Source organism: Labrus bergylta, chromosome 4 (genome assembly GCF_963930695.1).
Source record: "Labrus bergylta chromosome 4, fLabBer1.1, whole genome shotgun sequence".
NCBI lineage: Eukaryota > Metazoa > Chordata > Actinopteri > Labriformes > Labridae > Labrus > Labrus bergylta.
In genome coordinates, this window is record NC_089198.1 from 31,207,866 (window position 1) to 31,231,377 (window position 23,512).

At 41.3% G+C, this 23,512-nt stretch overlaps 1 protein-coding gene across 1 annotated transcript in view; it reads left to right on the top strand.

Moving 5' to 3' along the window:
* The window catches only part of brinp2 (bone morphogenetic protein/retinoic acid inducible neural-specific 2), a 244,398-nt gene that overhangs the window by 101,574 nt on the left and 119,312 nt on the right, over window positions 1-23,512 (top strand). The window contains exon 2 of the mRNA XM_020629885.2: window positions 7,829-8,279. Coding sequence (XP_020485541.1) covers window positions 7,897-8,279 — 383 coding nt within the window. The 5' untranslated portion in view covers window positions 7,829-7,896. The remainder of the gene's footprint in view (window positions 1-7,828; window positions 8,280-23,512) is intronic.

The window sequence follows — 23,512 nt, forward strand, 5'->3', positions numbered from 1 at the left end:
GGTGGGGGGAAGAATTGCCTTAAAAAGCGACAGAGTTCCGACTCTATTATGACAGATTTTTTTTGCCTCTATATGAATGCTAGGTGTAATTGGTCTTACTGTCAGTGTCACATTTAATTGCAGAACACTTTCTTTATCCAGCATCATTCTTCTGTTCCTCGGTCTGTTAGCAGGTTTTTATTGTTTTATTGCAGCTCCTGGTAGAGTTAAGGCGTTTTGTTCGCCCTAAAAGGTTGTGGAAAAAAGGGCCTCCTAAATTATTGACATTAAAGACTTTTTCTTCTTCTCTGTTGTTCAGCTTCTTTTGGATGGTCAGACCTCTGATAAAACAACTTTCTGAACATCAGTTGAAGTGGCTTAACTTGATGTCAGATTGCAGATTTCTGTGTGTTTGCATTCACACATGCAGCTGCCCCGGACATTTTCAGTAACTTTTCAGGAGTTAAGTGCATGTATGAAAACAGTTTCAGAGGATGTGATGTGGAAGGTTGTCAGGTCCATAATATCAAATAGGAGCCTAGACCTAACCTTGTGTTCTTGCATTTCGTGTTCTACATAAGTGTGCCTGTGTGACACCCTTATATCTTTGTTTCTGCTGTGTATCCTTCCTGTGTGAGACTCCTTCCTGTGTGAGTACAAGGTTTCACTAAGCTTCTAGTTTCTGCTCCCTTTCATTTAAAGGGGTTACCGTCTGAATCTAGCAGAGGGATGTAGGCACAGTTTTGTAGTCTTATTCACACTCTGGGTTGTGTCCTGTGTAGAGCTCTGTGTCGCTCCTTTTTTGAAAAAAGCCTTTCAATAAATAAAAAAAAGCCAACTTCTGTCGTTGTAGGATTTTTATTTTTCAGGTTTCCACCAAAAGTTTGTCACAGATGAGGCTGCATAGAAATTCTGTAAAAACGCATTTCTCAATTGAATCTGCAATTTTTTCAAGGAAGTGTTGCAAAAATGTTATTCTCGTGAAATAATTTGTGACACCTGTGATCAGATCTCCAGAGTAGTACAGTGGATCCATACGTTTTGTATACCAATCGATCATTCAGACACAGGTTCCTTTTTCTTTACATCACTGCATTCGTTCAGAAGCCTTTTTTTCCCACCTTCACAAAATCTTTGTTTTCTCCCCCTCACCTCTCAATCACCGCTCCCAGCTCTCTCCCTCATCTCTCACAGTTCCCGACTTTTCCCCCCTCGCCTTCGCCTTTATGTGCAAACACGGTACGACAAGTCACTCCTTTGCTGCCGATGGAAAAAAATCCAATAAACATACGCCGCGGTTCACCCTTGACTCTGCTGTCGTCTCCGAGATGTTATTTAAGCGCAACACGTGGTCGATTTTTTTCCATTCCACCTGCACGCCCTCACCCCCTTCTCCCTCCCCCTCTTTCCAATACGGCTCCTCGATCTTCATGCCTTTCTTTTTTTTCCCCACTTTTCCTCCTGATCCTCCGAGAGAGGAGGGTAAATAGGCATAGGGTGTGTGAATAATGCAAGGGGAACATTAAATGTCAGGCTCAAAATTCACATTTCCCTCGATTGTCTTGCTGGCATTCGCTGCATGTTTTATGCATTTTATAATTAGCGGGTGAGTCTCGGGGGAGAGGATCAGGAGAGTAGGGGGGTTGGGGGGGCGTTTGGCAGTTATTGAGTTCCCTTACTTCAGCAAGAGGTGGCTTTTGAATAAGTTACAGAACTTCATTTGAAAGGCAAATCTCACAGCTGCTCGGAGTAGGAAAACAATCATTCTGAACCAATATCATTCTCAACATGTCTTAAGTGTCTCACATATATTTCAAATTCATTAAGAGCAGCCTTCAAATTAATACCAGAAACATAACACTTTACTATTTCTCATTCCGGTTTTCATTGCACAGTGAACTGTTTGGATGTTTTTTAGTCGATTAAAGGGGAAGGAATATGAAAAGGTAGGAGAAATGAGACAAACAGGAAGTTGAAGTGCATCGGGGGAAAGGTGTAAGGAAGAAAATGAGTCATGGAGACGTGATTAAAAAGAAAGGATGGAACGAGAGACGCAGCAGAGAAGAAAAAGAACGAGCCGGCACACACTCACACACTCACTCTTTCCTCGTAACAATCCTCTTTCTCCTATGGATTTCTATTCTCTCTTTTTGTCCCCGTCATACACTCCCTCTCCCTTTACCCTGTCACTCTTTCTTCATGTTCCTCTCATGGCTTCATTGTTCCATCCTTTACATTGTTGATGTCACATTCTTTTTTCTTCGTTCTGTAAGAAGCCCCTCCCTTCTGGCAAGACTCTTCATTTATTGTTTTCAATCAGTCTCATAGGTACAGGACACCGAGTCCCCCTTTCAGTTCTTACATTAATGTTCTCAAACACTCTCGTCCTGTCTGAAATAAAACGACACCGCTGCTGTCTTTGTAAGATGATTTCCTCCTTCACTAATGTTCAATGTGCAGATCAGACAAAAAAAACATCCAATTATGAATTCCACATGTATACGTGCAGTATTTGGTGGTGGCAGAACATTGAGCGTAGTTGCAGCATCTCTTATTCATTTGTCCAATCTGAATGACCAAATCTATTTTTTTTAAACATGAAAAAATATTCTCCCTGACAAAGATGCTAAATTCAGCTATGTTGATTTTCCTCTTCAGTACCAGTTGAAGAAGAACACAATCATGTGTTTATTTACTGGAGAGGAAACACTCATTTAAAATGTTTATCAGTGGGTTCAGAGCGGTTAGGTAGTCCTCAAAGTGGCCCCGGGTTTCACTCTTACAGGCTACCGTTCTTGCATGTCATCCCACCATCTCCTCTCCTTTGTCTGCTACTCTAACAACTGTCCTGGTCTCCAAGATAAAAAAAAAAAAGGTACAGAAAGTATATATATGTGTACACATTTTGAAATTAGGGTTTCAATTTAGGTTATTTAAATTTTGTCCATGGGCTCTTACGACTGGGATATTTCAGACTGGTCTGTAATGGTTGGCTGGTTTTAATGGACTTATTCCAAGCCAAATATTTTATTTTACCCTGTACTTAGACAACCCTTGTATCATTTGCACTGAATTCTTCCGGAGATTTCTGTTGAATGATGTGGCCATCCATCCATACTGCTTTACCCATTCGGGGGTCGCAGGGGGCTGGAGCCAATCCCAGCTGCCATTGGGGAAAAAAAAAAGAAAAAAAGAGACAGCAAAGTGCCACACATTCATTTTGACATTCATCTGAAGGCTTACTACTGAAACTCTCAGCTCTTTTAAATCGAGGTTGAAGACTCACCTGTTTACAGCTGCCTTTCATTAAATAGCTTTAATAAGATTTTAAACTTTTACTCTGCACTGTAATTATTATTATATTTTTTTAACTCTTTTGATTTATTTACTTTTATTTACTTATTTAATTTTAATTAATTTAATTTTTATTATTTTTATTTGAACATATTTTTTATAATTTCAGTGTTTATTTCTTTTTTTCTTTCCTCTGTCATGATGCTTTTGATGTCTTGTGTGAAGCACTTTGAATTGCCTTGTTGTGGAAATGTGCTATAGAAATAAACTTGCCTTGCCTTGCTACTTCATCTTTCCACGTCATTGTAAAAGTCAGTCTTTGTAAAACTGTCTTCAGATTTACCAGTGGTAGTGGATCTAGAGCATTGATAAAGAACCGCTTGGAGATAGCCTGTATGGTTTTTGAGAAACTGGTCCAGTCGTTTGTGCCAATAAGATGAATGAACATTGTCACAGGATCTATCAGTCAGCTTCAGTTGAGGGACAGAGTGCTGATGTCTACAGCACAGATATTGGGAATGACTGAGTGGGCCATCTCCTTTCCTTTGGTCTAAAAGTTGTACTTTTATGTGTAAACTTCTTTTTCAGTATCATTTAAATCTGTGTGTGTGGGTACTTATTTTGAAGCTGTCTTGTTCCACAGTACATGATTTTTTTTACTCCTCCCAGGACAATACAAAAAATAGAAACTAGACATCCACCATGTGGCACGTTTTTAATTTGCACCAGCTCGTACCTTTGGGCCAGACTTGTACAAGAAACAGCATTAGCATAATATTCTATTCATCAAACTGCGATCCTGCTCCTGGATGCATAAATACATCCGTTTGACACATGACTTTGCTAATTGCCTTTTCAAACTGCCGTAATCTCCCGGTGCAGCGAGCGCAAATTAAAAATGCGGCGCCCTGAGTATTGTGTTTTCATGTCTGAGCCTGCATTTATCCACCTGAAATTAATTCTCTGATTTGTTTGTAAGATAAACTGGGAATACTTAAGATCCCCATCCACTTAAAGCATCCTCCGCTCCTCTACATAGCCGCTCTGTAATGCTGATTCGTCCCCCCAAAGGCTCCACCCAGCTGCCTGGCAAAGTCATTAATAGTGAAATGAAGAGCAAGCCTCAACGCTCCTAAAGGGCGCCATAAATAGTACTTAATATAAAGTGTTAATAAAGAGTGTTTGTCTGCACCGCCCCGCACACAGACAGGCCCAAGCACGAGGTTCTGCGTCAGACGGTTTGAGTTCACACTGGAGCTGCAGTGGGCTGATGTGTTTGCTGTGTTTTCATGTAGCGCCCTGATGTGGAGGTAGGTGATGACATTCTTGTCCAAACTGCACCGAGTGTAAAGACACAGGAAGCAGTCAAGACATGTCGCGGTGCCGCTGCAGCTTCACACATTCAACACTCGATATCTAACAAGTGCTCCTCCAAGTACCTCTCAATCATGAGGAAAGCTTTCGTGAAGTCATTCACGTTTAACTGAAATCACTTTATTACCACTACAAAAGAAGTCCTTGCTGTCCGTCCTGCAGTCTTGGTCTTAATATTTTGTCTCAACATTATTAATGGGTGGACCTGTATTATAGCACTGATTGAATTCAACACACCTTCACCATTTAGAAACCTATAGGATTTTCATGTGGTGTAAGGTTTGTGTTACGAGGGATTTTTCATCAGAAGAACGTCATGGCAACACAATATTAAATGTTATGTTCTTTATCAGTTAAGCATGCACTGGACTGAGAGGAAGAACCGGAGACTGAGTGGGAGACTGAACAGCTGCTGCTTTCCTGCATACATTTTCTTTATTGATTTAAATCACAAAATACAATAACTTAGAAGAAGAAGAAGATATACTTTATTAATTTTACACTCTGTTGTTGAAAATGCTACACACACATAGGCTGAAATACACACACATGCACATACAGGATCCTATGAACATGCACTAAAGAAGAGATTTCAGAGTGAGGGAGGCTGCCTACAGCGAGCACTCCTGAGCTGGTGCGGCGGTTTGGTGCCTTGCTCAAGGGCACATCAGCAGTGCTCAGGAAGTAAATTTGCACCTCTCCAACTACCAGACCAATTTCCACATTTGGTCTGCACCGGGAGTTGGGTTGGAAAACCGGAGGGTCACCGGTTCAAGTCCTGGTGTGGACCCTCTGGTTCCCAACCCAAGACCCTACAGACTTACTGCCGCCCCTTATTGGAAAGCTCTCTGACTGAAGGAGGAAGCTCAACAACAACTGCAGCAAATTAATTATTACTCTCCAGCTCACTCTATATGTACACCATTCACAGTTTTATTCATAGTTTTCCTTTCTCTCTTTTTCACCTTTAGATTTTCATTCAACCGGTAGAGGTAGGGAGATATCCAGTTTTGAGAGGTCTGGACTCGTAGATGTTCATGGATGGAATCTGTTTGAGTGTGGTGTTTTTTGGTCAAATTGTTGCTCCCCACACAAGATAAGAACAAAACTGTTAAATCTAGCATTATTTTGCCATTATTTCTTGCATTTTGTGCCACCCCCGTGGACAAAGCGGTACCACTTGTCTTTGCCAATTTTGTCCTTGACGTTCTGAACTAAATACTGTGAAGAATAATCTCCTCCTCCTTTCTTTCAGTCCAATGTATCACTCTCTTTACTATGGGAAATGTTCTTTCAGCAGCATTAATCACTTGTTCTGACTCCTTACCTCCCGCGGCAGAGGTTTCAGACATTAATAATAACCCTTTAGAAACTCTCAATCTTTACACTGATGGTCTTTTTTTGTTGCTTTTGAAGGTTGTAAAAGTGCCTCAGTATTAATTCCAGTCTTTGTATTACTAGTTGAAAACTCCTCATAGGAGCTGTAAGATTTTAAGAATCTTCAAGTGTCGACTGCGGCAGCTTATTTTGTCTGTATGCTTCCTGCGATATCCCTTTTGTTTGTATTATTTTTATTTTGCTCCTCTGTTTGGTGTCCGAGTTGCACTTACTCTAATCACCAAGGCCATATTGAATTTGTTTTTCTTCTTAAATAATTCATAAACCCCTTACCATGTTTTTTCTCTGCTCTGTAATTTCAACTCACTTTCTACTGGTTTTAACATCAAGAGTGCTGTCTGTAATATGACAGTATTCAACACTGTGAATACTTTAAATCAGGATTCATATTCCTGCCACACTGTCAGGCATGAAACCATGTACTCCTCAAGTTTACATTAGATTATGATCAGTATTAGATCACTCTGAGGATTCACTCTGGAATGTGTTGGGCCTTGATTTGGATTACAAACTAGCATTTTTACTTAAACGCCCGCTAACACATTTGGATGACTGCTCATCGTCTACCTGGCACAGAGTAATGAGTTAGTGATTACAGACTGCAATTTGAAGGCGGAATACTTTCAAACCTGTTAAACCTCCACGGTTGTGGAGAGTAGTAATTATTGTGTTCTGCAACGCTGTAATGCGATATGGATTCACAAACTGGGACGCCAATATTACACTAGTACAGATTCAACGTGTTAGTACAAGTGTGTAATGACAGCGGAACAATATTATGGCGCTGTTATGGAACCGCAGTCTGTAAGTGGCTAACATCTGACCTTATGGTCGACTGACAGATCATCATAGCAGTGGCCCGAAGCGACAAGGAATCAATCCGGCCTGTGTTTTTTACAGTTGATTTAACACCATGCTACCGTTTCTCCTGCCATGTACCTCGACCACAGGAACAGCAAATCGATAAAGCTCAAGCTCATTAGGTTTTGGTTCTTTAGGAGGCATTGTGGGTAATCTAGTTCACTGCCTGGATCAAATGAATCAGTTTATATGACTCTAATTGCAGCTTTAGCATGAATTAAAACACAGAAATCCAATAAATATTACAACCTTTTTTTCTAAACAGGAGGCTTGAGCACTTCTAACCTGATCACCCAGAAGGTGTAGCATCTGTCTGAGCTGTGCGGGTGGGACAGCATTGACCTGTATGGATGGGGAGTGGGTGTATTACCACCAGCTGGACTAAAGCTGTGCTCACCTTGATTTGCATTTAGCAGGAGTAGACAGATGCATCAGATTGGGGAGATGTGTCCGCACACAAAATGAATAAAATTCAGCGCATATTTATTCAGTTATGAGGTGCTTGATATGACAAGCAGAAATGGGGCCTGACAGGAAGCACTGCCCTCATCAGTGAAATGTAATTTTTTTATTTGTATATGAACAGAATGTCTTTGGAGGAATGAAAGCAGTGCCCTTCTGATTTGTGCATTGAATACATTTTGGTGGTTTAATTACGATAATTACGTGCGTCTTTGGCATGCAGGGAAATCCTTTCATGCGCTTAACAGCAGACGAGATGAAAACAGCCACACACTGCTATGACTGATGGTTTCCTGTTTGACACTACTTTGGGGGGTCATTATGCTGTGTTCATGGTTTCTGGACTGTAATTATAACATGTGCAATGAAATGTCAATTTGTTTTCACCCAATGGAAAAATGTGTTTTAAAAACCTCTCATTATGGTTCTGAAGTTAAATGTGTCTGTGTCTTGATTTCAGGGCCAGTGGGAGGTGACTGTCAGAAGAAATGCCGGTCCTAGGCGCCCTAGTACATCACCACCAGGACCATGGCGACTCCTTGGCCAATGAGAAAAGAGAGGTGCTCCCATGCTAGATGGTCGGCGTCATCCTTCATGCTCCTATGGTTGCCGTGGGTGTTGCTATGGCTTCCATGGCCCACCCGAGCTGAACAAGTGGGCGGTGGGGGACACGGTGGGAAGGCTTTCCATGGTTCCCTGTCGTCCCCCTCGTTGACGTCATCTTCATCCTCCTCCTCCTCGTCCTCATCGTCCCCGTCCAGCTCTTCGGCGTGGGGCTTCAACACGAGGCAGAGTGGGGGGCAGCTGGACTGGCTGCTGTCGGAGAAAGGACCTTTCCACAGATGTCCCGAGTACACGGAGTTCAGAGAGAGGTTCCAGCAGGGATTTTCTACCAGATACAAGATTTACAGGTGAGAGGGGGTCTGCACCCTTGCATTGGTGTGTATGTCTGTCTGTTAGTTGGATAAAAAAGAGACTTTGTGTGGCTGGACTTAAAAGATCAACAGGCTGGAGGATGTTAAGCTCTCACCACCATCCACCTCTGGAGCGCCTCTCAACCCTTTTGGCTCATGGCCTCAGAAATGCTTCTCTGATAATGTTACACTTTGAAAAATGTAGGCTAAGATTCCTTGATTTCAGTCCTTAGATTAGCACAGGCCTTGCCTAAATCCCAACCGAAACAATGCCTTCCTAAGGAGGAACTATTCAGCCTTTGAGTTTTCCAGAGAGATTTCACATTGATGACTTTTGTCAAACACTATAACTATAGCTGCTAAATTAAACATCTGCAACACATTGTTACAGATATATATAAAAAAAGAGGAGGTTACGATGTGGTTTAGGCTTCTTAAGGCTGCTTATCATCGCAAAGAAAAGTTAAGAGGATCATCAAGAGTGAAAAGATAAAACACGATCTGAAATCTATGAATGTAATATATGAACTAATATTCAGAGCCAGTCCATTCACATTAGGCCCGGTGTCCACAGACCACGTTTGTCAATGCCACTTCTCCCTCACCAACCAATCAGAATGAAGACAAGGTGGGACTTACAACATTAGCTCTGACAACAACAATGGTGCAAGAGAAGCTAGCCTGACTAGTCTTTTGGAGGGAACAATTTCCAGGTGTAGAGCGGCTGCTGGTGCCGAGACTTGACTCCAGTGGTGATTTTAGAGTCTGTTGGTGTCCTTGGCAAAAATTAATTGAGGGCCCTCCATCCAGCGTTCATCACCTTGATTTCTTCCAGTTTCTCGACGCTGACTCTTCATTTTCATTCAGTGACAAACATTGGGGTTCACAGCGATGATGCCACCTTAGGGAGGTTTCCAGCTGTCAATGCACAATTTGCACATTTTGGGCTACTGCTGTGGTTTAAGGTTTGTTGGCCCTTGGGCGGGCCCCCTACTGGCCTGGGACCTCAAGCAGTTGCCTGCCTTGCCTGTTGACAGGAAGCACCTCTGCATGACTCCTGATATGATTGACTCGTGATATTTCCTTAAATAAAGCAAAGCATACAGAGCTAACACACCTACAGACCTTACAAAGGAAGCAGAAGTTAACTTTCGTAACCTAGCAATAATAATAATAAGTGCCGGTGAGAAGTGTTCTGAAAATGAGGTCGCGAGGACATCCAGCGTGAAAAAAACGTCGTTTGTGGACACAGGCCCTTTTGAAGTATTTCCACCTGTATTTCATATTTAGTTCAAATCTTTAGAAGCCGTCTTGGCTGCTTGGTGTTTGGATTGCAGGTTGTCTGTCCTGTAAACACAGTGGCGGATAGAAATGGCGAGGTAAATGCTAGACAGGCTAAAAACACATTAAGTTGTTGTTGAGTATCTTGAAAATGTGAATGTTGCAAATAAGGAATTTCTCCCCCATCTGTGCTCAAAATACGATTATAAATATTTCAATCTATTCTTTAAAAGTTGAGGAGAAAAGTAATGAGTTAAAGTTTTAAAGCAAACATCACTCAGAGGATTATATCAAATATAAAAACACGTTGTTTTCAACTGAAATGGAATAAATTAGTTATAATGAAATCATATAAATGCGCAGAAACAAACGGTAGAGGTCAATATGATGTTACTCTTCTTTTCAGCTCTGTATATATAAATCATTTTTTTCTCATAATGCAGCACCGGCACTAGAATTCAATCAAGCGCCTCCTGTCTGTGTGTGAGAGCATGTAATGAAAAGATGTTCTGTATCACTTTTTATCACTCAGAACACGCATTATTGTCAAAACACGGCTCCTCTTTATTAAAATTCGCCTGATGGGAAGGAATCCAATTCAAGCAGCAGCCTTATGATTTTGTGTGAAGCGGGATTAGAAGTCTGAGAGACAAAAACAACGACTCCCTTTTTCTCTTGCTTTGTTCTTTTGTCTTTGTCTTCAGTGCTTCAGTGACGGTAAACCAATAGTGAGATGTAATTAAGTAAAAGCAATGAGCTCATTTTACCTAGTTTTGTGTCATTGAAAAGTACCTAACAGATGAGTTGGTGTTGATAAAGACTGCCTGGCTCAGGATTAAGTGTTGAAGCTGGTATACGTGGTCTCAGAAATATTTAGGGAAGATGTTGAGTAATAGCTGATAGTTAAAAGAACATGTTTGTAATATAAGACAATATTAAAGGAGCAAAATTTATCTCTGACACCTAGTGTTTTAAAATGGGTACTGCATGCTTATAGGTTTACATGCCACAGATACTGAAGCTTCAGTGTTTAGGTTTCTGCATTTCTGTGTTGAGCTGCTCACGCTGGTCGCCATGTGGTGGACACTGAAGCTTCAGTGTTTATCCAGCTCTGCATCAGTCTGTAAACCTTTCTGTGTTCTAACCTCTCTCCATTTTTCAAAAGCATCTCCAATATTGATCCTAGTTTGAGCACGTTTCTGCTCGTGGAGCTTATTAGAAACATGAAGAGGCTTTTTAGGTCGGGTACAATCACTTCTACCTGAACCACTTCTCTTGCCTGCTTCCATCGCTGCAACACCTGTTGGTTTGAAGTTTGCCTGGCAAACCGAGAGGCGTCCAAAACAGGTGTTGGGGGGGGCCTTAAAACAGTCTACCTCTAGTCCAAACAAATCCAGAGCATTCAGGAGCAGAATCTAAAGTTAGAAGGAGGACATACTGGCTGCTGCATTGTTGTCAGAGAAGCCAGCACTTCAACATAGCATGTTTCCTTAATGTCTGATCATAATATGGTCATTTTATGATGTCATTCAGTAGATATCTTACAGATTGGACCTTTAAGGCGAATAGTTATCATAGTCATAGAAACCTGACTGCCTGTTCTCAGTCTGTTTGATTTTAGATGGTTTTTTTTTAATTAGGCTTTCAAACATTACTATGTGTAATTGGCCAATCAGAATCAAGCATTCAACACAGCCGACTAATAAACCGGTTTTCAACCACAAACATCATTTCTGGTGCCTGCTTGTAGAGACATGCAGAAATGTGTAACCATGATTGTTCACTTATTGTCGGCTGTATGCTGGACTCAATTCTTGTGTTAGAAAAACCTAAAATCTCACTTTTGGCCCCAACATTTCCCTGCTGGAGAGGAGCGTGTGCCAAAGCAGGAGGTTTCAGTGTGTGTCCAGATTCTGTTCGCTGTGCGCTCTATAAATAATGCAGTGCAGTCCTGTGCCAGGTCCGGAGTTCATGGCCGCCCCTGTCACCATTATCATTACTGCAAATTTAATACCAAAAGTGATGGATATAAACTGCCTCCGCTGAGGCTGCAATTCGGATTTCCATTTCCTCAACTTGGAATATCTATGTATGATTCTTTACTTTTCACCCCCCCCCCCCCCCCTCACTTCCCTCCCTCTGTGAGCTCTTTAAAAAATAGTTTCTCTCAGCCTTGAAAGTTGTCGCAGCCTGTTTGTACTGTCAGAAATGTACACTAGCTTGGGAGCTCTAATTATCTTTGGCTTACTTTTTGTTCTTTTACCATTTCAGAACTTGTATGTGTGAGTTTAAAAAGATGTTCACTTAAGTACAAAGCATTTTGAAGTGAATCACACACGCTCTCACATCACTTCCTATCCCTGCCTGCCTGTCTTGTTGGCTGCTTTTTGTTCAGCGTTTTTTTCTCCCACATGGTAACACACTCAGACATTTGCTGCTCCTCTGGAGAGAGGCTGTCCAATCACTGTGCTCGTTTACATCCGGCTACATTCAGTCTATGGCTAAAGCCCCGACTAGTGGTGGGCGACAGCGTTGCAGTTTGTATATAACATTTGACCAGCAAATATATTTTTGTTTATCTGACTAGTATTTCTGTTGTTGACTAGTCTGTTATTCCCTGTTGGCTCCACAATACACATTACCATAAACCTAACCATTCTCCCCAATACGACCTCTGACCTTAACCACCAACTGACTCCCTTTAGCAGTGAGCCCTTTCCTGAGGCCTCAAAACTTGTATTAGTTGGGTTTAAATGAAGGAGGGACTCCTGACGGTCATGAGGAGAGGGTCCGCACAGGTCCTTTCTTCAACCCTCCATCTTGCTTTTCATGACCTCTTTTATCTCTGTTTTTATTAACATATTTATTTCTTACTGACTTTTAAAAGCCATTATTATCAGCCCAACGTTTGTTTAACCCTCCTACCCTTCATTTATTTGAAAGAGGGATGAGGAAGAGGGTTTTAATGGATTCTTTAATTATTAGATTTTTGAACACAATTAGAGGGGCAGGACCAGTGGCCTGTGCACTTAATGCTTCAAGCATTAACCTCGTCCCAAACCTAACCCTGACCTAAACATACATCTGCTGACCTCATCACATTTCAGGCTGTGGCTCAGTTGGTAGAGTTGGTTCGATCTCCAGCTCCTGTAGCAACATGTTTGATGTGTCCTTGGGCATGACACTTAACCCCAAGTTGCTCCTGCTTCTTTGGCAGCAGCGTATGAATGGGATTAGTTACCTCTGATGTTAACTTTACATAGAAATCTGACCTGTGGTGTAAAAGCGCTTTGAGTAGTCAGAAGTATAGAAAAGCGCTGCACAAGCTCAAGTTCATTCAACATTGCAGTCGAGACCTAACAGGGGCATTAATATCCCTTCTTAAACCGACAATCTGTAAGTGTCAATTATAAATGCCAACACACTATTTAACATTAAAAAAAAAAATGTGCAGAGAAACAATGAGCAAAAAACAATGTTTCTGTTGGGGTGTGTGCAAAGTTACATAAACATGAATCACTTTTATTCGACTGTAGATGTATTCCTCCTGCTGGGGCAAATAAAATGTTTTCTCTGCAGGCCATGTTTGTCTCATTTTTGGGATGAACACCATAATTTTCCCTATATGTCCTTTGCAGAAGCAATAAGTGTGAAGGTAATCATTTTGTCTCCAAAATAACCATTTTCTCATATCCACCAAGGCAGAGGAGAGCACACTGAAGTGGAATGAGCATGTGAAAAATTCATAACAAAAAAAAAATCCAATGTTTCATCTTGTACACTGAATGTTTCTGCAACCTACTGACCAGATATAACCAGTATTATGAAATAAAAAGCTCACAGAGGAACTGAGGAAAAAGATCCAATAACAGAACTCAAACATTGTTTAATGAAACAAAACAGTGCAGAGTTCAAACGTACTCAATACGATAATCTTGCCCGCCGCCCAATTGGTGTGAAGATTTTGTATTTTTCTGTAGCATCCATTTGGAGTTGTTTGTCAAGGCAGCATAACTTTAATCTCTGATGATCGAACTTCCACCATTGTGAAACATTTCAGAAGCAGGCGTCTTGTCAGTCAAGACCGTTGTAGCATGTCCTGGACATGCAAAAAGGGGTGAATAACTTTACTAGCTAACTAGTTATTGAACTAAATGAGAGCTCACTCCCTCCCAACCTGCTAGTCAACTCTTTCCTAGGTGATACTAAGTTCATATGTGGTTTTAATGTCAATACATAAAGGTAACACAGGTGATACTAAGTTCATATGTGGTTTTAATGTCAATGCATAAAGGTAACACAGGTGATACTAAGTTCATATGTGGTTTTAATGTCAATGCATAAAGGTAACACAGGTGATACTAAGTTCATATGTGGTTTTAATGTCAATGCATAAAGGTAACACAGGTGATACTAAGTTCATATGTGGTTTTAGCCTGAAGACTGTGAACCAGGCAGATTCGCAGAAACGCTATGTGCCCACGAGCTCCTATGTGGTTTTGTTTCAATGTATGGCACACTTATCCTGACCTCACAGGTGCGTAAGCACCACGAGTGTGTGTACGTTTAATAGGAAATGTTGAAAGCAGAAAAAGGTTATGACTTATAACATATGTATTAAATGATAAAAGAATTAAATGATAATAAAAGAAAAAGACAAAAACAAATTCAACAATTGCATAACTCTTTCTGATCTTTCAACACCGTGGACTGTAAAGTATTAATGGACGATGCCAAAGTTTGCCCTCACCCTGCCACTCCAGACAATGCACTTTGCAAGGTTTAAATTAATTTGGTTACAGTCCATCCATACCTGTAAGGGAAAAAGGTTTGGGTGGTCTTCAGCCCTGTCAGAGTACTTTGAGCTTCCTAAACTCCACTATGGATATTTCAGGCCTCAAAATGTTTTTCATACTGTTGTGTAAAAGCAAAGCCATTGGAAGTTATTCCCGGTTACTAAGAAACAAGTAAACAGTTTGTGCTGTTAGTCGGGATACTGAATTAATTCATTTATCACTTAATGAGTTCAGCAAGAGCTTTCATTTCAGATATGAACAAGTCATGGCTTAGTCATAAGTAACATTTCCCTGTTGTGTACGCTCATCTCTGCTCCTCGCTCTCTCGCTCTGTAACCGCACTTTGTAAATGCATTCCTAAATTTCTAGGCTCGTTTTGTCGCTTTTGATTTGATTGCTGCTTCCCCTGCTTCCCACAACAACCAAGCACTTTTCACACATTTCAGCCGACACTTTAAACCCAATGTGTTCCTCAAAATCACACACATCCCCCCACCCCAACCCCAATTTGTAAGAAAACTATGACAGTGGAAGAGAAACGAGGCCAGAGGGGGCCTGACAACATGGCTTCAAGGAAACTCTGCCAAGCTGAATAAAATGAGTTCTTTTTTTCACAAGACAACAACTGAAACAACACTTTATTAAGCCTTGAAGATTCATCTCTCTCTCGATGTGAAATCCTCCTAAAAGGAGCATTACATGGTGCCAGATAGCCTATAGAGGGGATTTTGTGGGCCCCATGTTTTTAGGCTATAGTCCTCATCGCAGCAGCCAGGGGTTTGAATCTGACCTTGGCCCTTTGCTGCATGTCATCCCCCCCTCTGTGTTCCAAACATTTCCTGTTTCTCTTTGGCTATCCTATCAAATAAAAAATGTCATTTAAAGGCCGTGACACACCAAGGAGATCGTCGGCCGTCTGTCCTAGTTGGACCAAGCAGAGCAATCGTCACCCTAGTTTTGCGGTGTGCAGCTCCGTCGCTACCCATCAGCCCCCATCTGCTTTTTTTTGGCCAATTCTCCGAATGTTCAGCTCAGCGAATCAATGCACGAGAAGAAAAACGAAAAAGCCAACAACTTCAACTTTTTATCAAACATTATTCTCGATTAGAAGTACCTATTTTATGATGGGGTGCAACATCGGTGTGAAAATGATCTCCTCATATCACAACAACGGTTTATTTATCCACATTCTTCTCCATCTTCATCCTCTTCCGGTTTCCCCTTTTATGAATGACGATTACAGACTAGCGCCGCCTGCTGCCATAGAGAGCTATTTCCTCTCATGCATGTGCAGAACGTACTGTACGTGGTGGTTGGCCGGTGGCTGTAGTCTTAGCGGTGTGTTCAGGTGCAACTTTTTGGCCAAGACAAAAGGTGTTGTGAGGCATTGCCACTACTTCTTTGATGTGTCAGGGCCTTTAATTCTACTTCTTTGATCATCTGTGTTGTAGTTTTTTCCATTCCTGAAATCATTGTGATAATTACTATTTGCAAAAATAACCATGCTTGCAACTTTCAATATGAAATATTAAACATTATCCGCACTTTAATGGAAACACTAATCGGTGTAATTCCGAGTCGGGTAATGAGGAACATCATTTTGTGAACATTTTCCAAAATCTGATTAGTGATAATGGAGATATCGGACATGATAAAACAATAGCTGGATAAATGAAGAGACTGACAGTCCAGATCAAAACGCATAATGTAGCAATTAGGACATCATTATAATGCTACGTGCTTGAACTTGTTTTTCAGCATCTCAGAGAAAAGATAGCCTGCAGAACGAGCCGGACACAATGAAGTCACACAGTTCACACGTTGGAAAAAAGCACTCCTCTTGTGTTTGTAATTGTACTCCTGTGACCTCACTGATGTTGATTATCTGATTAGCATTAGAGGAAATAAGTGCTGCCGGGCTTTTCTCTAGAGCGATATCGTCCGCTCTCATTAGCTTTTAATAAGGGGTAATGAGATGAGAATACATGTTAGATGCATTTTCCCGCTCTAACCCTAATCCATTAAATCCTTTAATCTCATCATTGCATACAGTGAGTTACATCAGCGGCTATATAGCCTCAAACAGGCTGGAAAACTGTAACTGGACAATTAGTGATGTCTGCTGTGATATTATCTCTCTTCTGACTGGAGTCTGTGGGGAGATCGTACTCCAGAGGGATTGTTCAGAGGCACTGATGTAGTTATATTTAAAGAAAGACAGCCAGTACGTTTAGCATCAGCTGTTCAAAGATAAGACTTTGAGATTGTTGATGCTCAGGCCAAAAAAGAAAAGCAAGAAAAATGACACAAACATCTTTGAACTCGTACAATTTGAGGAGGACATGAAGTATTTACACTTAACAGTACAGGAATATGGCAAAGTTTAAAAACTGGATTACGGAGGAAAAGGAAAAATTGGCAGTATTCCTGCATTTACTGATGCTCCTAGTCATCTTGTGTCACTACATCAGTGGGAATGTTTTCAAGAATATAGACAAAGTTGGGCTCATTTTAAAGGGGCTACAGAGTCATTGTTGTTATGGAAGTAAGGCTAACACCTTTGATTAGTGATTATTTAAATTATTCACATAACTTTCAAGCATCTTTTCTTTCAAGAAAAGATGTGTGCAGACAGACTAAGTATTGACGTGATGGAGAGCTCTGTTTGATCATGAAGCCCGATGTAACTCAGTTTTCTGACTCGTCACCATGCTGCATTATCATAAACTTGAGAGCATTAGGAGGACATGAGGAGGACACAAGGAGCTGTAGTTTATGCTTCATAATGGGATGATCCGACTTTAAAACTGTCATTAATGAAGAGTTAACATCTATGCCATACGGAGAAGGAGGCGCCTTGCACCTGGAAAGCCATTCATTCTTGGGCTAAACATTTCCTCTTTAGTGTGTGTGGTGTTAGGGGATGGTTGGAAAAGACAGGACAAGATTGTGCAAAGTGCAAAAGTTGTTGTCTGAGTGGTCTTGTGTTTGCATCCACAATGTTGTCTAATGGGCGCCTCAGTGTGGGTAGTGATGAGCTGAAAGGGCGAGTTATTTTGGTTAATGCCAGGGGCGATCCAGGGGGTGGCCAGGGCCCCACTTGAAATCTGATTGGCCAACGCTTGTGGCCCCCAAAAAATGATTTATCTACCATTTGGGCTGTGTTGCAACAGGCTGCTACTAGCTTTTTTCTGCATTTCAACGTGGCACTTATTAGTATTTTAAGATTTCAAAATGTAAATGTGAGTATATGAAATCATTAATAACTGTTATTAATCACAATCACAGTTTATAATATTGACAGTGCTATAGGGAAGCAATTCAAACCATATGTGGGACTAACAGGAAGCTAGTGTTGAATTTATGGTCAATTTTATAGTCACATTTTGAGTCTTAACAATTCTAATTAACACATACTAGAATTAATCCCATCTTTACAGAAAATCTTTTACTTATGAACTACCTTGACAAATCATTACAACACCACGGACTCCTGCAGTTAAAGAGTGAACGGTCTCAATTGACAGGATTTGGAGGTGGAATAACAAAGCACTGCAGGGAATAATCTCACTCTTTTTATTTTCATCTGTCTAAAATGACAAAGAAGCTGTGTGGAGCCGTTTTTACTGAGACCGCGGCTCTGCTTAATTTTCACCTGTAGGCTTCTGGAGGAGTTCACAGAGATTGGCTGCTGATGAGACACAAGATGAGGGTGGAGGGTGGTAGGGCTTAAGACTGCAGATTTCCCTCTGTGGTCCACACCATCAGAGACACAGAGGGCTTAGCGTGGACAGAGCAGCGGGGCAGAAACACGCCTGTGGATCAGTGATGGAAGCAGTCAGGAGGCAACAGTCGCCTGTTGGGCACGCCGTGTGTGTGTGTGTGTGTGTGTGTGTGTGTGTGTGTGTGTGTGTGTGTGTGTGTGTGTGTGTGTGTATACCTCCCACAAAAGGACCAAAGACCAATGTGGGTCACACACTGCCTTGCCAAACACTCGTACACCAACACAGAGGGTCTTTGCAGAGGGTTTGAAAGTTTAACTTTTTATATTTCATGAAGGCATGAAACAAAAGAAGCACCAACTGCTGCACACATGACCACCAGTCGACAACACACTGCTGGGTTCAAACACACAGAGAGAAGAGATGAAGAGAGCAGAGAAACAACATACACAGTGGGAGAAACATGCATACATCAAACTGACTGAACCAGGCAGACTCTCTGAAGCCGTGTTTGTTTATTGCACATTAATAATTATTTTATTATACATAAAAGTTATTTTCTACAGAGCATGTCAGTAGTGTTGGAGTACTAGAAATCGGTCTTGAGTTCACTTTTTGAAGTTCTCATCTCGGAATCAAAAGCATTTTTACTCGGTCTTGTCTCGGTCTCAGACTGGGCGGACTCTTACATCAAGACCAGTTAAGACCACCACTGAGAGGCTACTTTTCCACATCATTACTGGGATTAACTTTAATTCATTCAAAATGTGATTTGTATCCCCTGGTTACGGCCTCAACCTTCCCGGTGTTACAGTCTAAAGTAGCGACACTCCCCTTTCACATGAGATGATGATCTTTATGGTCTTGGTCTTGAATCGGTCTCAATCACTAAATGTCTTGGTCTTGGTCTTGGTCTTGTCTCGGTCTTGGAGCACTCTGGTCTCGGGTATGTCTTGGTCTCGATTAGTATGGTCTTGACTGCAGAACTACATGACAGACACATAAAAAACAATGTTCATTCAACAGTTCTCTGCGTATGACAGATATTATTATTAAGTATTTTACTGCTTCCACTGGGACCGTGTTACAGCCATAGACTGTATAAAAATGGACGTAGTGGGGTGCAGTCTGAGCTCACTTGGTCGATGAGGTGCTCCATGTCCAGAGAGTTTCGGTACTCAAACATGTTTGATTTACGATTACAGATCGTAGTGCCTCGGACAGAATACCCACAGCAGCCAAATGATAGCGAGCAGACTTGGAAACGTCACCGACCGCATACTGCGTAGTCTGATAACCCACTCTCACCCCGCACTGCTAATTGTACAAAGCCGCACATAATCCGTCTTCTCAGCCAGGAATTCATTCATTGTTTTTCTGGTTTAGGTTTATCGACACAAAACAGAACACACAGCAGGACAGCCAGCCGACAACGATGATGGTCCTCCATATTTGTTTTTCTTCTGAAGTCACATTTAATCACGCAGGTTTTAATAGAGGATTATAATGTAAAAAATCTGTTGAAAATCTGTCCTCATGGCTTTGGTCTCCCATGTTTTAAAAAATCCTTTAAGATTTTAAAACCATCTAGTATGTAGCCAACTGAACTGTATCAATATCAATCAATAAAGCAAGAACTTATACAGGCATAAGCATAAATCAAATAGTTTTTAATTCTCACCTTTACCTTGATTGGATTCATTCCAGAGGTGGACTTCCTCTGTGAAAAGCTTTTAACTTTTACTTCTTTTTAAAAAAAAAAAAGTAGAGAGCATCAACAATCGACCAACAATCGTGTGCCTTTGAATTGCCCCCTGTGGACAAATAACGTTTTTTGAATTGAATTGAATTAAATTGACCTGCCAGATCCTTCCAACGATGTTACTCATACTATTTCAGCTCTTGAATTTGACCAATAAGTAAGGCCTCCTCAGCGACCTGTGCAGGTGCCCAGAGAGAACTCCATCATAAGTTATACATTAACTATTTTTTTTTAAATGAACCCAGCAGTAACCATCTGAATTAAAATATTTTTACAGGCCGCCAGAGAACAAAATGAGACCTTGTCCCTAGAAAGTGAATACCTACGAATTGATGCAATGTTCTCTGAAAGCGAGATTTGACATTAAGGTTTAATATGAGCTATTGAGCAGATGAAAAAAAAAGAGAAGCTCGGCCATTAAATATGCAATGCAAAGCCGAATCTGTCAAAACAAAATGTTTTTGAAAGAGAAGCTGAGAGACAGAGAGAGGAGAGTGTGGGTGGATGTCTGTACATGTGAATCTGAGTCCCTTTCTGTTTGGTCTCCATCCAATTAAAATCAGGAACTAACTGACAGTTAAAAAATCCTTGAGTCCTTGAGCTGAGAAAAAAGTATCAACAGACTTCTTGTAAATATCAAAAATATCTTTCTGAGAACTTATGTATATCCAGAAGTCTAGATACTTGTGTTAAGTAGTTTGACACAAGTGTCTTGGAAGGTGATATGAAGTCAAACTCAGCAGATGACGTTTTTCCAGAGGTGAGCATTTATTTACAGTGGTAATCCCAACACGTGTTAACTTCATAAAACAAAAAAAGTTCAATGAAAAATCAGGTAAATGAACACATACCTAAATCAGATTAAGGACCGCGTTAAAGGCAGCACGTCCTCATCTCATTTCCCCTGCAGGAACAAATGTCTCCTTTATAAACTGCCCCATTAACAAAATGGCCGCACCTGGCAGCACAACTCACATAAGGAGTTTCACTTTTCTCTTAAACCCTTACCTTTAACATCAGATCATTTACTCAACTAAATTAACTTAAAATACTTCAATTATATTTGAACCGCATACTATACTACTAGTACGTACTGATTTGGCCAAAATGCAGTATGCGAACAACTGCAAAATCCGCAGTATGCCAAAAATACCAGGATGTCATACTAATTCAGGAAAAATGTAAAGTATGCATCGGACCAGTCTAGCTCGCGTACTGTTTCCCACAATGCAAAGTGCCAGTTCAGAGATCAAAATGCCGTAGCGCAGCTGTTTGAACTCGTCGGTGGTGGTGACTGAATATCTTGCCACATTATGGGCATGAACCAATGACAAATATGACATGTTCATATATTTATAAGTCTTACCACCTCAGATTTTCCTGCTTTTTAGACTGTACAGTGCATAGGCCACAGCTGGACCAGCAGATGCAGTTACAGGGTCCTTGGCTTGCTCTTCGTATTATTCACAGCTGAGTAAAAGTTCAACCTGAATGTCTGAAAAGTACTACAACAATACTACAACTTTAATAGCATGCCAATCATATTTCAACCCAGGGCATTGTCTATAAATGAATATATGACTAAATTGTTGTGCTCACGGTGCTAACATTAACTAACCCATGTGCCAGTATCACACTCGACTTGAGCTTCACTGCAGCTCTTTATTGCCCGAAGCCTGAAAAACATTCAGTTGTTTTCGTTTTCTCTTTACACAGCTAACCTCACAGTTCAGCACCATAAATGTTTTTGATATTATAACCAAGCGGACAACCTCCGTTATTGAAAAATTAAGCCAATGCGGAAGTGCAAAATCCTGCAGTACATCGAGTGTCCTCTAGAGGCGAGTTCCAGGAGCACAGGAAGTCACATACACGACTGGCAAAAAATGCTGCCTGGTACACAAAACGAAATCTGATTAGTTATTGTCATCTGGCACACACTATATAGGGGGGTGAATTTTATTTTATCTCCATTTTGATTTTGAAAAACAACGTGTTATCCATATTAAGGCGCGTAGCTGACAAGATTGACAGGTGGGTGCGATGTAACAGTTTGTCATAAGTCTTAAAACCTGCCTCAGCTCCAGCTGAATAATTTCGAGTTTAAAAAAAGAGACTAACAGTCCTTGTAAACACATCATGCACCCAAATTAAGATGCATGCTGACTTACAAGAAGGTACGCAAATTGTATTTGAAGGTGAAAAGATGCCAGATGCAATGTTTACGCCCTTTGACCTTCAGTATGAAAGTCTTGGAGTCTTGGAGAAGCTTTGGAGGTAGTAACAGAGTCGTTACAGGGGCAAGACGTGGTTGGTGGAGCCAGCGGGGAGAGCAGCGCTGTGTGTGTGTGTGTGTGTGTGTGTGTGTGTGTGTCTGACTGTATGTGTGTACGTGGCGCCTCAGCTGTGGCGTGCTCTCTCACGCTTCCGCAATGACCGTGAGGCAATGTGAATTCTCAGACTGGGATATAAATATAAAGCCGCTGTGGAATCAATATGAGTGTTTAAGGCGTAAAGACGGCAGAGATTGGTTAAGTCGCTGTTGTGGAACTGCACTATGAAAAGGGCCGGGGAGTGTTGTTGAGAGTTTTTGCTCAGACGCCCAGCAGGACCCAGTGTGAAATGTGGAGACTTCCTTCCTTTCCAAGTCCCTTTGGGAACAATCAGACACACACACACACACAAACATACACATTTAAAGCCTCATCCTCCGACTGTTTCTTTGTGCTCGTTTGTGTGTGTGTGACACAGAGGGGGGAGAGAAAGAACTCAGAGCTACACACAGACTATGAGACATCAAAAAGAGCTCTGATGGATACAACACTGATGGAGTAGAAACTGGGCAATATTTGCAACTATTTTCATCATCTAAAGATTAGTTTTCAGAATTAAAAAATACATCCTCCGTTCCATCAGGCAACAGCTGAACACTACCACTTTCCTCTCAGTGGTTTCCCTGCATCTCTCTCTCTCTTACAAACGTTAAGCCCTACTCACACATGAATGGGACGTTTTTATTTTAAGCTGCATGTGTGCAGAGTCGCTGCTTAATAATAGGCAAGGCAGGCCACTGAATGGAGCTCCAGGCCAGTAGGGGGGGGCCCAAGGGCTGGCAAACTTTAAACCTCAACAGTGGCTCAAAATGTACAAATTTTGAAATGACAGTAGGACACCTCCCTGAGGAGGCCCCATATGCCCTGCTAAGGAATTATCTGTGTGGGAGTGAACGATCATCATCATCATCTGGGCACTGGCAGACATAATGGTACACTGGTATGAGGGGCCCCTGATTAATTTTTGCTCCAGGCCCCGACAGACTGCATGTGTGAACACAAACGGATAGCCTACATTTTTCACCTAGACTTAATGTAGATTGTAAATCCGCCAGTCCCTCTGGAATGATGTGCAGGTTGAAGCAGGATGAGCAGAACGCAGCAGGTAATATTCAGGAAAAGGTATAGTGGACGGGGTGATGACGTTGACATCACCATGCAGCACAATCTTTGTGCACAAGTTGTTCAGATAGTCAAATGTGTGCTTTGGGTAGTTGTAGGGGATAGTTGGATAGTAGGAATGTCAAAACCACGGCTTCATTTGCCCATCTCTGTGCTATCTATTTTCTTTGTCAATTTTGTACTGCACAGGCTACACATGATGTCACCAGAGAAC